The 13,936-nt window shown below is 44.1% G+C and overlaps 1 protein-coding gene across 1 annotated transcript in view; it reads left to right on the top strand.

Moving 5' to 3' along the window:
• The window catches only part of aldh1a3 (aldehyde dehydrogenase 1 family, member A3), a 51,973-nt gene that overhangs the window by 7,858 nt on the left and 30,179 nt on the right, over window positions 1–13,936 (top strand). Inside the window, 2 exon segments of the mRNA XM_034079829.2 lie at window positions 1,040–1,169; window positions 11,287–11,348. Of these exon segments, the coding sequence (XP_033935720.1) occupies window positions 1,040–1,169; window positions 11,287–11,348 (192 nt within the window).

Genomic DNA, 13,936 nt, shown 5'->3' with positions numbered 1-13,936 from the left:
TACATCACTAACGTATTGTACAGCAGAAATAAAACCAAGCTTTGCAAGAGGAGGCCTGGAAGCTACAGGGAATTACCAACACTTAGCCTTTTACAGCTTTCCATTTCAGAAAGGTTTCTCCTGACTCTCTAGACCAGGGGTTCCCAAACTTTGCCATGCCAAGGACCCCATATAGCATTATCCTCTGGCGGGGACGCCCCTGTTGCAATTTTTTACAGTACATTATGATGGAAAATATGACAAATTAATCATACAGCTTAATACATTTTCTTAATATATATTTGTATTAATAATCAGTTATTCTTCTAATTTTTTTATGTATTTATCTTTTGTTTGTCATTCATTACATTCATTGTGTCTTCTGTTATAAACATTCTTAACACAATATTAAACAGTAATATCAACAGTAAACATATTTTAAAGTGATTTCTGTCTTTATAATATTATATAATTTTGAACAGTAATATGAACAATTAACATATATTTTTAGCATTTTTGAAAGCTATTTATATATAATATTCAACAGTAATATTAACAATAAACATATTTATATTCATATATATAAACAACAATATTTGCTACATCCGTGCTCTCATCCAGCTGCAGAGCGAAATATCCACTAGCTCTCACTTGCTCCAAAAGCTGAGCAGATACTCAGTTTCACTCTCAGCAGCGGCAGCTCGATTCTGATTGGCTTGATGGGCGGTCGTGAGATTTAAAAACAATAAAATAAAATGTATTTAAAAAAAATACACAAAAACTTTGCGTGACCCCCCTGGTGTCCCTGGCGGCCCCCCGGGGGTTCGGGCCCCCACTTTGCTCTAGACCACTTTATTTGAATGTCAGACTGAAATTCGTTATCTTCTGAATAAGTTTGATTAATCAGGGTGTTTGTTTCCAACAATATTTAACTCAAAGCTCTATAATTGGGCACCCGTGCATAATTTAAAGTTACAGCCACAGATCACATTTCTTCAGAGTCCAAGAGTTCAGCTAAACATCAACTTGCTAGTGATGCTATTTGGTCCTGCCTTTTTAGACTCTGGAGACCCTGGACACAGGGAAGCCCTTCCTGCAGTCTTTTTTTGTTGACCTGGACGGCAGTATCAAAACTCTGCGTTACTACGCAGGCTGGGCCGACAAGATCCACGGCAAGAGTCTGCCTGTAGGTGAGTGTGTCAGGAACCTGACGAAACAAACCATCATGGCCTGTGTGTGTGTGTGTGTGTGTGTGTGTGTGTGTGTGTGTGTGTGTGTGTGTGTGTGTGTGTGTGTGTGTGTGTGTGTGTGTGTGTGTGTGTGTGTGTGTGTGTGTGTGTGTGTGTGTGTGTGTGTGTGTGTGTGTGTGTGTGTGTGTGTGTGTGTGTGTGTCTTCATAAGATTCAGGCACAGCTCTGATGTGTATGTCATCTGCTTTCACTATCAATCTGAAAAAGAGCTTTTGTGTAGCAGTTTTGTTCAAAAATGTTAGGGAGTGCCATTGTTTTATTGTGGTACCTGATTGATCAAGGAATTCGTTCAAATATTTCCTTTAATCGTGTATTAATAATTTGCATGCACAACATGTGTTTTGCTTTTCTTAATGATTATCATGCAAAATCAGTATACGTGGATAAATAAATAAGAAAATTAAGAGTGTGAACAATGAGTGTCCAGTGTGCACTATAAACATGAAGCAACTTGTTTATGTCCCTAAAGGGATTAATAACCAGTGCATCTTTGGGATTCAAGTTAATTACTGTTATTCAAATGACTTGTCCGGGCTCAGGATTGTCCTCCGCCCTGGGTGGTATCTCATCTAGTCTCTTAATACTTCCCCTCTTGTCAGATCTTACTTTACTCTCTTCTGCCTGTGCAGGACAGCAGATAGACAAAGTGGTGAGGGATGCAAAGCACGGCTGCACAAAGGGAAGAGGAAGAGGCCAAGATAGTAATCAGTGAGGTGCAACAGTCTCTGAGGATTAACAATCAGTGTTGGCTCAATGCCTCGCCGATCCAGCGGACATTCAGCCCCTAATCCCCGCTTTGTACTGAGCAAGAGAACCAGTGTGACCGCGGCCGTGCACACAGCCTAAAGTGTAGCTGTTCTACTGATCAAATGTGCCCTTTAACTCAAATGTATCAAACAGCAAAACTCCACAGATTCAATTAAATACATGATAGGGTTGGCAGTCAACAAAAAGGTTCAAGACTCCCAAGAGTATGATATTTATTTATCAATATCAGACACGTTTACAAACAATACTTTAACCAGTAAAAAGAACAATTTATTATGAATTCATCTACACCAAGAATGCTATTTAAAATGGTATCCAGCCTATACAAACTGACTAAATGAGCGCACACAGTTACTGTTGGGAGGAGAAACAGGTCAAATCTAAAATCTAAATATTACTCACCGCCACTCACACGTGCCCTGTACCGACACAGCAACTAAAAAGAAAGTGATGAATTAAGAAAGGTGCAAAATTAACTAAACAAACACACACACACACACACACACACACACACACACACACACACACACACACACACACACACACACACACACACACACACACACACACACACACACACACACACACACACACACACACACACACTTAACCTTGTCTTACCTTTTGCTGTTACTCTGATCAAAAGTCGTGTTCAATGGCATTACAACGAGAAAAACACGGCTGCAGATTATTCCATAGGTTAATCCAATGTGTCTGTCACTTTGAAAAAAATACTGATAATCCATAATTCCATTTTGATGCGTATGACAGCTTCCTGTTTTGGGTATTCTGGATACGCATCACTCTCATTCCTTATTTGGTAACGTGTGTGTGTATGTGGAACTTCCCCTCGATTATATTGGCTCTAGCGGTTAAAAAGAGATGTCAATCATCAAAATCGACCAAGGGGGGCCAGAGATAGGTCAAATTCACCCAAATGACCCCAGAAGTGTTTGTTGTTGCTAAACCTCTCTAAAAAGGTCAAATTGAACTTGTTTTGCATCAATCTTGATACAGGGTACTTATTGTATGTTATAGTGTGGATTCCTAAAGCTTTTAGTCTCCGATCCCATCATTCAAGGGTGGTTTTCACTATAAGTAATGTTTTTTTTTGGGACGGGCACAATAATTTAATTAGTTTTACTATGTTCAATCTGAATTTACTTTAAAATTAAAACAATCTATATTGGTTCTGACTCTTCTACATCCAACTCACAGGTTTATTATTTCTATGAGAAAAAAGATTTGAATGTTCCCCTTTTAGAAGTGAAATTATGGTCATTTGTTCTGGGAATGTCATTTCCGAGCCTGAGACCTGGAAAACAGGCTGGGGCTTAACAGGTTAAGGGGCAGTGAAGCGCACGTGAGGGCCTAACACCGCTGAATCCCAACTCCCAATATCAGTTCTATTTCATATAGGCTTCACCCTCTAAGGCTATCGCAATTGGGTAATCCCCTGCGCACCCGCGCAGCACTGAAAACACTGCTGTTCTATTTCGTATATGGCTTCGCCCTCTAACGGCCCGTCCACACTACAGCGTCGACAACTCCAATCTGCCCATTCACTTTGAATGGGGTGACGTCACGTTGCCTCGCTTTTTCGCCGAACTGAATTGTGGGTAGCAGAGCGGTCCGTCTCCGCCGGAGTAGCCAGCGCCAGCCAATCAAATCCTGTTTCGGAAAATCTGACAGCTCAAGCCGTAGCCAATCAAACCGCGTCTAAGCTGGGAGAGATATCCCGCCGTTCATTTCTATATTTCAAAAAAAGTTGGAGGAGAAACTAAATATCGCCGTAGCAATCACCCGGTTTTGTATGACCAGACCCTCTTCACCTACCGGGATACAAACCGGAGGAACCAGGCATGGAGGGAGGTGGCAGAGACAGTGGGTGAAACTGGTAGGTTTTCGCCTGTTTGGGGAGTTTATATATATATATATATATATTGCTCCCATAAAATACCCTGGGTTTTTTGCTTTGTATGTCGGGGGCGGGAGATTCATGTGATTGGTTGTTGGTCGTGTTGCTTGAATAAAATCCCCAAGCTCCAGACACGCCCAGCTCCAAGCTTTTTTTGAAGCTCTAGTGTGGACGCTCCGTAAGGCTATCGCTATTGGGTTATCCTCTGCGCCCCCGCGCAGCACTGAAACACTTGTAGTCCACGCCCACCCGCTAGGTGGGCCCCACCCTCGGGCCTCCTTCCGGTATAAATAGGAAGGTGGCCCGGCAATCTGCTCCCTCTTTTCTTCAGCAACCAGCAGTTTACTGAAGCACGAGAAAGCAACAGCATGAGCAATAAAGAGTGTGTCCGTATGTGCCCTTCGTGCAATACAGGCTACATTATGAGCTATGATTTGCATCCGATATGCGCAGCCTGTCTGGGGCCAGAGCACGCGGACACGGCTCTCAGCCAGCAGGTCGCATGTCCTCATTGTGTGCGTCTTCCTTCATCCGACAGGAAGCAAAGGGCGGACGCCCTAGCTGCTGCGGGTGAGGAAGACGTCTGGGGTGGGCAGGTGCCCATCCAGGACAGCCTGTTTATGGAGGCGAGTGGGGGGCAGGAGTCGGACGACTCCTTCCCCGCCTCCCTCCAGGGCTCGCCATGCGGCTCTCCCCTTCCCCCTCTTCCCCGGACGGGGAGTGTGAGGCTGTGTCGCAGGCATATGTCTCGGTGGAGCCCCGGAGAACATGCGCACTCCACCAGAGGAATTCCTCCTCCACGGCTTTGCACGGAGGAATGTCAGTGGAAGATATTTGCACGGCTGCATCTTGGTCTTCCCCCTGTTCATTTATTCAATTTTATTTGAGGGATGTTTCCCTTTCCTCTATGACGCACCCGGTACTGGGTGTCCTGTCAGAGTGAGTGACGTCAGGGAGCCAGCTGAGCGCCTCTCTCCTGCCTCTCGGCACACAGAGAGCGGCCTTTTCCCCTCGTAGGAGAGGGATGTTCCCCTTCCTCTAATACACTTCGTACGAAGTGTCTGATTAGAGTGAGTAACGTCAGGGATCCAGCTGAGCGCTCTCCTACCTGGCTGACGCGGAGAGAGCGGCTGTTCCCCCTCTATGATCGCAGGATAAGGTGGGACCTTCGTCTCTACTTCTCACAGCGGTCGGTATGTATTGTTCCCAGCCTTCACCCCGTCAGGAAAACAGGTATGTTTGCTATGTTCCAGGGACGGGGAGGTGCCATTACGCATGGCACAACAGGCAGGGATGTGTTATTGAGCAGGTGTGTCTGTGCTTCTAGTGCTGGACGGACCCAGTGGGGCGCAGACTACATCATGCTTCGCCCTTAACCCAATAGCGATAGCCTTAGAGGGCGAAGCCATATACGAAATAGAACTGGGGTTACCTACTGTAACCCAGCTTCTATGAGTAATGGCGCAGCCCTCTAAGCGCTGGGCCCCACTGGCTCTACGAATGGCTGAAGAAAAGTTATATTGTATGGGAGCAGATTGCCGGGCCACCTTCCTATTTATACCGGAAGGAGGCCCGAGGGTGGGGCCCACCTAGCGGGTGGGCGTGGACTACAAGTGTTTCAGTGCTGCGCGGGGGCGCAGAGGGATAACCCAATAGCGATAGCCTTAGAGGGCTGCGCCATTACTCATAGAAGCTGGGTTACAGTAGGTAACCCCAGTTATACGTTTTTCCCACCAGTTCCACTGACCCCTCGGTTCCCGGACCGAGTGAGGTCCTGATAGCCCCGGAGCGCACGGGAGCGTCCTGGTTTCCATGCCTACAGCGTACGCTGTCAGGCAGACCGTGGGAAATACCGCGGCGCGGGGACGCTCTCTCCCAGGCAGAGGGAGCGATCAGCAGCCACCCAGCCGTTTTCTGACTCAGACCTGTTGTAGGAGCCAAAACGTTGATTTATTATTTGTATTATTTAATCATTTAATGTATGTAATGGAGTGTAATTGATTGGTGTCAAGTGATCATGATCCGCAGCCACGGCTGGGCGGAGCGGCTGATTGGTGCTGTGATTGCCTCAGCTGGTTAAAAGAGTCCTGCTGATGATACTCTGTGTGCTAGTTTGGTTGTGAAGCCACACGGTTTTTTGACCGCTGCATTGCACTGCAGAGAAGGATAACTTGGAAATAAATATACCAAAAGAAACGTGACTCTGAGTGATGTGTGAGCGCGTCGGCCAGGCGCTAAAACCAAAGTACAAAAGGAGCTTAAGAAAGGTGGAAAGAAGGCTCTTTTACCTGTGTCACGCACACTGGCGGGTGATGCACACTGGCGGGTCACGCACTGTCGCCTCAGTGGGACTTGGCTTTGGTGTTACGTGCACTGAGTAAAGCCCCACTCGAGATGACTCGAGAGGGAACTCGAGAGCTGACTTGAGAGGGGACTAGAGAAGGGACTAGGGAAGGGACTAGAGGAGGGACTAGAGAAGGTACTAGAGAAGGGACTTGGGAGGGGACTAGGGAAGGGACTGGAGAGGGAACTGGAGAAGGGACTAGGGAAGTGACCTGAGAAGGGACTAGAGGAGGGAGTAGAGAGGGGACTAGAGGAGGGACTAGATGAAGGACTAGAGAGGGGACTCGAGAAGAGACTAGAGAGGGGACCAGAGAAGGGACTAGAGATGGGACTATGGCAGCTGGGGCCGGGACCATGGCTGCCGGGGCCAGAACTGGGTCTGGAATCATGGCTGCTGGGGCCAGAACTGGGTCTGGAACCATGGCTGCTAGGGCCAGATCTGGGGCTGGGACCATGGCTGCTGGGGCCAGAACTGGGTCTGGAACCATGGCTCTTGGGGCTCGGGCTGCTAGCCTGACCTTGCGACTCCTTCTTTTAGGAGCCGTTTGGAGGCTTCGTGGACCTCGAAAAGCCAGACGAGTTCCAGAGAACGGCTCCTGGACAGGAGCAGGACATGGAGAAGAAGCAGGGGTTGACTCCGGACGGAACACACCGAGACGTTTGTAGTCAGCAGGCTGGAAATCACACACCCAGAGGAAGTTCGAAATCCAGCCAGGTAAGAATTTCACCAAGCCTGGTTTCTCCATAGCCAACCGGTGCGCCTCTACCACAGCGGCCTCCTTCTGCAGAACACTGGACGCTCCCTTCCACCAATCATAGCAGCAAGCCAAATAAAATGAAAATGTTTGTAATTCCACCTCAAATGGATCATCTGCTGGGTCCATTTCTTGGTTGGTTGGTTCTGTTACGGTGAGTGAAGCAGGCAGGACCCAAATGCAGAAAAAACTGAAAATACCTTTATTTCAAGGATATGGCACACGGACAATCAGAACACTCCCCGGTGAACACAGTCACAGACAAACGACGAACCAACAATGACAGACAGAAAAAACAGAACTTAAATACACACAGGACTAATCAAGGAAACAGGAGACAGGTGAGGAGAAAACACAGGGGCACCAGGTGAACACAATCAAGAAAAACAGGTAGGAGGGAACACACAGGCCCTTTCTCATTTCATCAAATCCCCCTCCTCGACTACTCGACTCCTCGGTCCTCCGGTTGTGACCCCGGAAATGAATTTCCACGTGCCATGTTGAAGGACATCTCATTTCTCTAAATGCACTTCGAGGACCGAGCATCGAGGAGGCTCTCTGGAGGAGCTATAACCGAGGAGACACTGATGGGAGACGGCTGCTTCGTGGATGCATTTCAAAGAGTCGTGACGCACGGCCGGACTTATCTCAGCCAATGATAGCTCTGCATGCATCCCCTGAATATTATTTTATTAACTGCTCTCATCGCAACGCGATGTTTCCAGAGAGAACAGCTGTGAGGTCCGTGCAGAAAGCAGAGCAGTGTGTATAATATATTATATCACTCAGTATAACAGGCCTACTCTCTTTATTTGCTGTAGTTTAGTAGATATCTACAAGGTGCGTGTGTGTGACAGTGTGTGTGTGTGTAGATCAGGTGTAGATGCAGCGGACAGACAGGTCTCAGTTGGTTTGGTGTCCTCTGCTTACTTTTAATACTTTTAAATAAAACTTTTGGCCCATAATTTATTTTCCTCATTGTAGCGACCAGAGAGGGGGGGGGATATATCTGATAGTGTTGTGTTATTATGAGAGTGCTCTGTAAATATATACATATATATATATATATATATATATATGTGTGTGTGTGTGTGTGTGTGTGTGTGTGTGTGTGTGTGTGTGTGTGTGTGTGTGTGTGTGTGTGTGTGTGTGTGTGTGTGTGTGTGTGTGTGTGTGTGTGTCCGCATCTGTAGCCTGTTATTCAATGTTTATTTTATCAATCAATGTTTATTTATATAGCCCAATATCACAAATGTTACATTTGTCTCAGTGGTCTTCACAGTGTGTACAGAATATCAGTATGACAATATGACACCCTCTGTCTTTAGACCCTCACATCGTACAAGGAAACACTTCCGGAGAAAACCCACAGTTTATTGTGGGTTGTTATTGTCTCATGATACCGCACTGTGAATGAATCAAAGTAAATATATAAGTCATCATGAACACATCTGTCCTTCAGACAGAGGGCTGCTGTGCCTCCTGTCATCATTAATGGACGTCTCTTTAAAATGACCGCTCAGAGGAGAGGAGTTCTCATTTCTCTAAGCGCCTGCTGCTTCCCCTCCTCTCTCCTCGGTTCCCCTCCTCGGCTCACATCTCCTGTGGGCGGGACTAAGTCTCGAGGATAGGAGTCGAGGAGGGGAGTCGAGGACGGGAGTTAGAGAAATGAGGAAGGGCCATAGACAGGAAACCAAAGACAGATCTAAACAAGACAAAACACAACGCAGACAGAAAACCAAAGACAGATCTAGACAAGACAAAACACAACACAGACAAATCGTGACACAGATAAGGTTAAGGCAGTGTTTCTCAAGCTTTTTCATACCAAGGACCACTTAACCAATACAAAAATACTCGCGGACCGGGACCACCTAACTCCACAAATCTCCAAAAACACATCGTTTTTCTAGAACAGATTACAAATCGCCTGAAAATGGTACAAACAGGTGGCAACATGTGTGATGAAGGTGTTGCGCTGGGCTATATCATGCAATCGATTGAAACTTAAGCTCGTTCCATTGCGGACATATTCCCGCGAAGAGTGCGGAAAACTTAAATTAATTAATTTATTAAAAATGTGACATGTTACCAATATACTCACGGACCACTAGGGGGCACTCACGGACCACCAGTGGTCCGCGGACCACACTTTGAGAAGCACTGGGTGAACCTCTTTAGAGCTTATTGTACTCCTCTATACTGCCCCCTGGTGGGTCAAGTTTAAGAAGGCAAGCCTCGAGAAGCTCCAGGTTGCTTATAATTACTGTCTGCGTATACTGCTTAGAAAACCAAGGTGGTGCAGTGCAAGTGAAATGTTCTGTAATGCACGAGTCAACACGTTCCATGCTCTCTTTAGAAATCTAATGTACAAATTCATCTGTCGATTGAATGTTTCTCATAACTCTGTCATTATGCTGCTTTCAAATCCGTGTCTCAGTGCTCGACGATACCGGTCACCTCTGTGGAAACATTGGTATAACTGCCTTTTTGTCATTTATATTTGAGTGTTGTATGTCTTTTAATAATGGACCAAGAGTCTCTTCAAATAAAAGCTGATGATGATGATGATAAGTGACATACACAATGTGAAATCAGACCGGAATGTATTTGAACATTTATTAGAGCCACAGTAAAGATGGCTAGTTTGGTTTGTAGCCTTTATTTAACCAGGTGAAAGCCCCTTGAGATCAAAAGATCTCTTTTTCAAGGGTGACCTGCAGGTTGGAGGCAGGCGAAGCTTTTCTTTGTACACAGTGAACACACTGGAAACTTCAGAGATGCACAACGCCTTCTCTTTCAGTCTAATTGCACTGACTATTTGATGACAGAGAAATGTACCTGGCATGCTTATTACACTAATGCAGTGGTTCTCAAACTTTTTCTGTCAGGCCCCCCCTTTGGAGAAAAAAAAAAGTGGCGGCGCCAGAGATTTATTTTGGGGGTGCTGCGGGGTAGCTTGACGTTTCATAGAGGGTGCTCAAACATTTAGGGTTTCCCATTAATGTACCGGGCGCTACAGTGGAATTTTCTACTGCAACAATCCCCACGCAATATCATATTATTTTCGAATCAATAATGTGGGGGGCTTTGAGAACTTTGAGAACCACTGCACTAATGACAGGATAAGCATAATAAAGGTGTGGGCCTAAGGCTGTTGTCATGGCCTGGCTCTCAGCCATGACAACAGAATGGTAAAAGGACACAATGTAAAGAAAGGTATTTATTATAATTAAACCTACAAACCAAGGAATCTACCAAAGTAAGGTGTGTGAGTCAGTAATATCAGTAGTGTAGGTGTGGAGCAGGGGTGGGACCATGTCATTGTTTTGCAAGTCCGTCCAACACATATGCTGGAAGGAGTAATTTCGGGGTCGTAACATGACCGACTGAAGTGACAGCCAACTGAAGTGAAGCCGAAGTGTCCTAAGGTGAGATGAACATGACTCACCCAGTGTCTCACTGATAAAGGCAGCTGGAATTGAAACTGGAGAAGGTCGGGGGCAAACTAGGAGGCCAGGTCTGACCAGTTATCTGCTGAGCCGCTGTCACCATGTTCAGTACAACTGTAGTGTAAAACAGCTTAACAATAAAACAGAAATGTTCACTCTGAGTGTAAGAAAGCACAGGGGAACCTTCTGGCTGTGTTGAAAACATTTTAAATTAGATGTTTTTTGTTTCTTATAGAGAAGTAATTTGTGTTTTGTGAAATCTTTCAAAACGTCTTTTTAAAAAACCAACTAGCACTCCAGAAAGACACACAGAAAGGGCTTACAGTTAAACGCTAAGGTTTGGAAACATCTTGGTTTAGGTTGAATTGATAGCAGAAGGTTTCAGGGACACATGCACTCATACAGTCTGATGTTTCTCTCCAGGTTTAGACTCTCATTCTGGAACCTCAGTCTATCCTAACTTTTGAAAGAACATCCATAACATTCATCTGTTTGCAACTTATATATATCAATATTCCAATTACTTGTATATAGACTATTCTGCACTATTTATATTATATTCTATTTGATTTGATTTACTTGCACCATTATCTGTTTTATTGTTGTTGCACTGTTGGAGGAGCCTGTGACCTAAGCTTGTCATTGTCATAACTATACTGAAGTTATGTACGAATGACAATAAAAGCCTTGAATCTTGAATCCTTCATTTTAATTGGTGCCTCAAAGCAATAACAAAAGAACCGGGAAATATTGGCCGGCTTTAATAATAACCACCATCTCGATTACAGACTGACTTTTTTATTTTTCTCTGTATTTCACAGATGAAAGCTTCCTGTGTTTAACCAGACATGAGCCTGTTGGAGTGTGTGGAGCAATCATTCCGGTGAGTCCAGAGCAATCACTTTTTAAGAACAATTGTTACTGTTCACATTGCTATAACTTGGTGTAAAAAGTAAATAATGTTACTGTGTGTGTTTGGGCGTGCATGCACATGATTGTGTGTGTGTACAATCTAAATAAGCACTTAAACATTTACACCATTGCACAATATCAAATGTTTAGGTTGAGACTTTGTACTGTACAGCTTGCATCTATACATGAATAATCAATCATCTTTCAAGTGTTCTAAAGACGACATTACTGAAATGTGGGCTGGCTTTACGCCCACGGCCCTATCAGAAACGTTGCTGCATCAGAAACAATATGCGACGTGTTTTGGAAGTAATATGGTCTGTGTTTACATTAGCAAGCATCGCTAACACTCAGAGCTAACGCTGTACTGGAGAGAGTATGTGTAAAGAAGCCGGATATAAAAAGGTACTGTCCTTGTGGTAAACCCGCGAGAGAGAAAGCGATTGAGGTCCATACTGTTTCAGAAATCATCCTTGATGTGGTTTGGAACACACTATGGCATTTAGCTGAGTTTCTGCTGGTAGAAAGCCTTCTCTTTACAGAGCTCACTGCAGCACTAGTATGCATTGCTTTCTAATTTGGGTTTGAGTGCCCAATTATTTGTCCATTGCTTCCAACACAAAAATGAACAAGTGGAAAATAAAAGACCTCTTTTCTGAATGTCTTAACTTTGAATGATCTCTTAGTACTTAGAGCTCATTATATTATCATGTATATTCTCTGTGGACCAACATCCAAGTCATACAGTATATCTTTCTGGGAAACCCCAAAAACTGATGGATAATTAGCCCCAGATTATGCTTGTTTTTTACTTCGGTTGGAGACTTGCAATTATAATTCAGAGTGAATGGCATACGCTACTCTTTGCCCTTTCCAAACTATCCTCTTAGTACGAAAAAAGGGGCAGCACGATCAGAGTGTTTTACAGTTAGTCAAAAGGATCAGCCATAGCTGAACTTGCTTGGTGTCATTTACAAACACAAAAGAGGTATATAGCATTAGCCTAAGCTAACCAAGCAGGAAACCTCCCTAGGGCCTCCAGGGCCCCTCAATAGCCAGGTTCACTGTTAGGAGGTTACATGATCTTACACGCAAAAGGGAAAAGGAGAACATGAAGAAAGAAGAAAGTAAAGACGTTTCAAATGTGGACGAGTTCATGGAAAAAGGCCAAAACATTTAGCAAATCCCACTAACAAATTCAACAGGGCTCTGACTGCTTATTTGCTCATCAATAATACATGAATAATGATCTATAAAAGGATAATAAGTCCATTTCAATACGAAGACAGAAAATGAAGAGACTCTTTAATAATGTATTGGACCAAAGTGAAGGCAGAATAAGGGAAACTTTCCTGTCATTGAGAAATCATGTGGCTCATCGGGTTGGGAAACTCCGTCAAGATGGCAAACTGAGGGTCCAGATTCTGAAGCTCCTCTGATTTACAGCGAGATAACAAATTCTGGAGAAAGGAAATGGACCTCTGAAAATTCCATTCTTAACGGACATCAGCGCCAACACACGTGAAAGTTGCAAACCCTGCCACCCAGTGTTGAATCAAGCAAGTGGTCCAGTTCCACTTGAGATTAAAAGTCCCAGTTTGATGATAACTACGAAGGTCTGTCCTCTGAACCGTCTCATACTATGTATGATATGAACAGTACACTCATCTTACAGACATTTTGTATGAAACAAGATATCTGGGAAGTATATACATGAGAAGTACTCTGTCCTCTGTACTTCAGACTGCGGCTGATGGTACACGTTTGTTTTGTTTTCTTATTATTGGTTTGGGGAGAACGACATGGCTGTCTGGTCTAGCTAGTCTTGTTGTCTAATTATATTTACTGCGTGTCTAATATAATATAATATAAATATGTCATCATTGCCTCTTTCCAACTTTATTTATTTTTTAAATAACACGCTTCTCAAATACCGAAGACCGAAAGTAGACAGGAAAGATTGGTTTTGATTGGTTGTTTGTCGTCACATGACAAGCGGTGACAATTCCAAAATATTAATTGCGAGGACGCAGCTGTGAGTGGTGTCTACATTGACCACAGTGGATTTGAGTACGCAAAAACACGGCATGTGTACGCCGCCTTAAACTTACTGCAAATATCATTTTCTGCTCATCCCAGATTACAGTACAGAATGAGGATGTTCATATTCCTTTACATGCTGATCTCCTGATGTCCTGCTGTATCTTGGTAATGCCCCCAGTCTGTACCTTACCTTCTTTGGATTTTTAAAGATGTTGGCCGTTTCTTACAGTTTCTTCCCTCTAATAAGTCTATATGTAACTGAACAATTATTTCAGATAACCCAAAAGTATTGTAAAATGTGTTATTTAGTAAATCAGATATATCCTACAGTTGATAATCACTAAAATAATTTAAATTACATTTAAAGAGCATTTAAATGGATCTTGATGGACGCACTTGCATCAGATTTCCTACCTAACGTATCTAAAAGAGAAATGTGCAGCTGGGCAGAATAAACCACATTTAAAATGTAATTTCTTCTTCATTTAAACATTCCGTTATACAAGCTGTAACTCC

Source organism: Pseudochaenichthys georgianus, chromosome 3 (genome assembly GCF_902827115.2).
Source record: "Pseudochaenichthys georgianus chromosome 3, fPseGeo1.2, whole genome shotgun sequence".
NCBI lineage: Eukaryota > Metazoa > Chordata > Actinopteri > Perciformes > Channichthyidae > Pseudochaenichthys > Pseudochaenichthys georgianus.
Note: the sequence above shows the minus strand (reverse complement) of the source record. Positions and strands in the feature narration are given on the sequence as shown.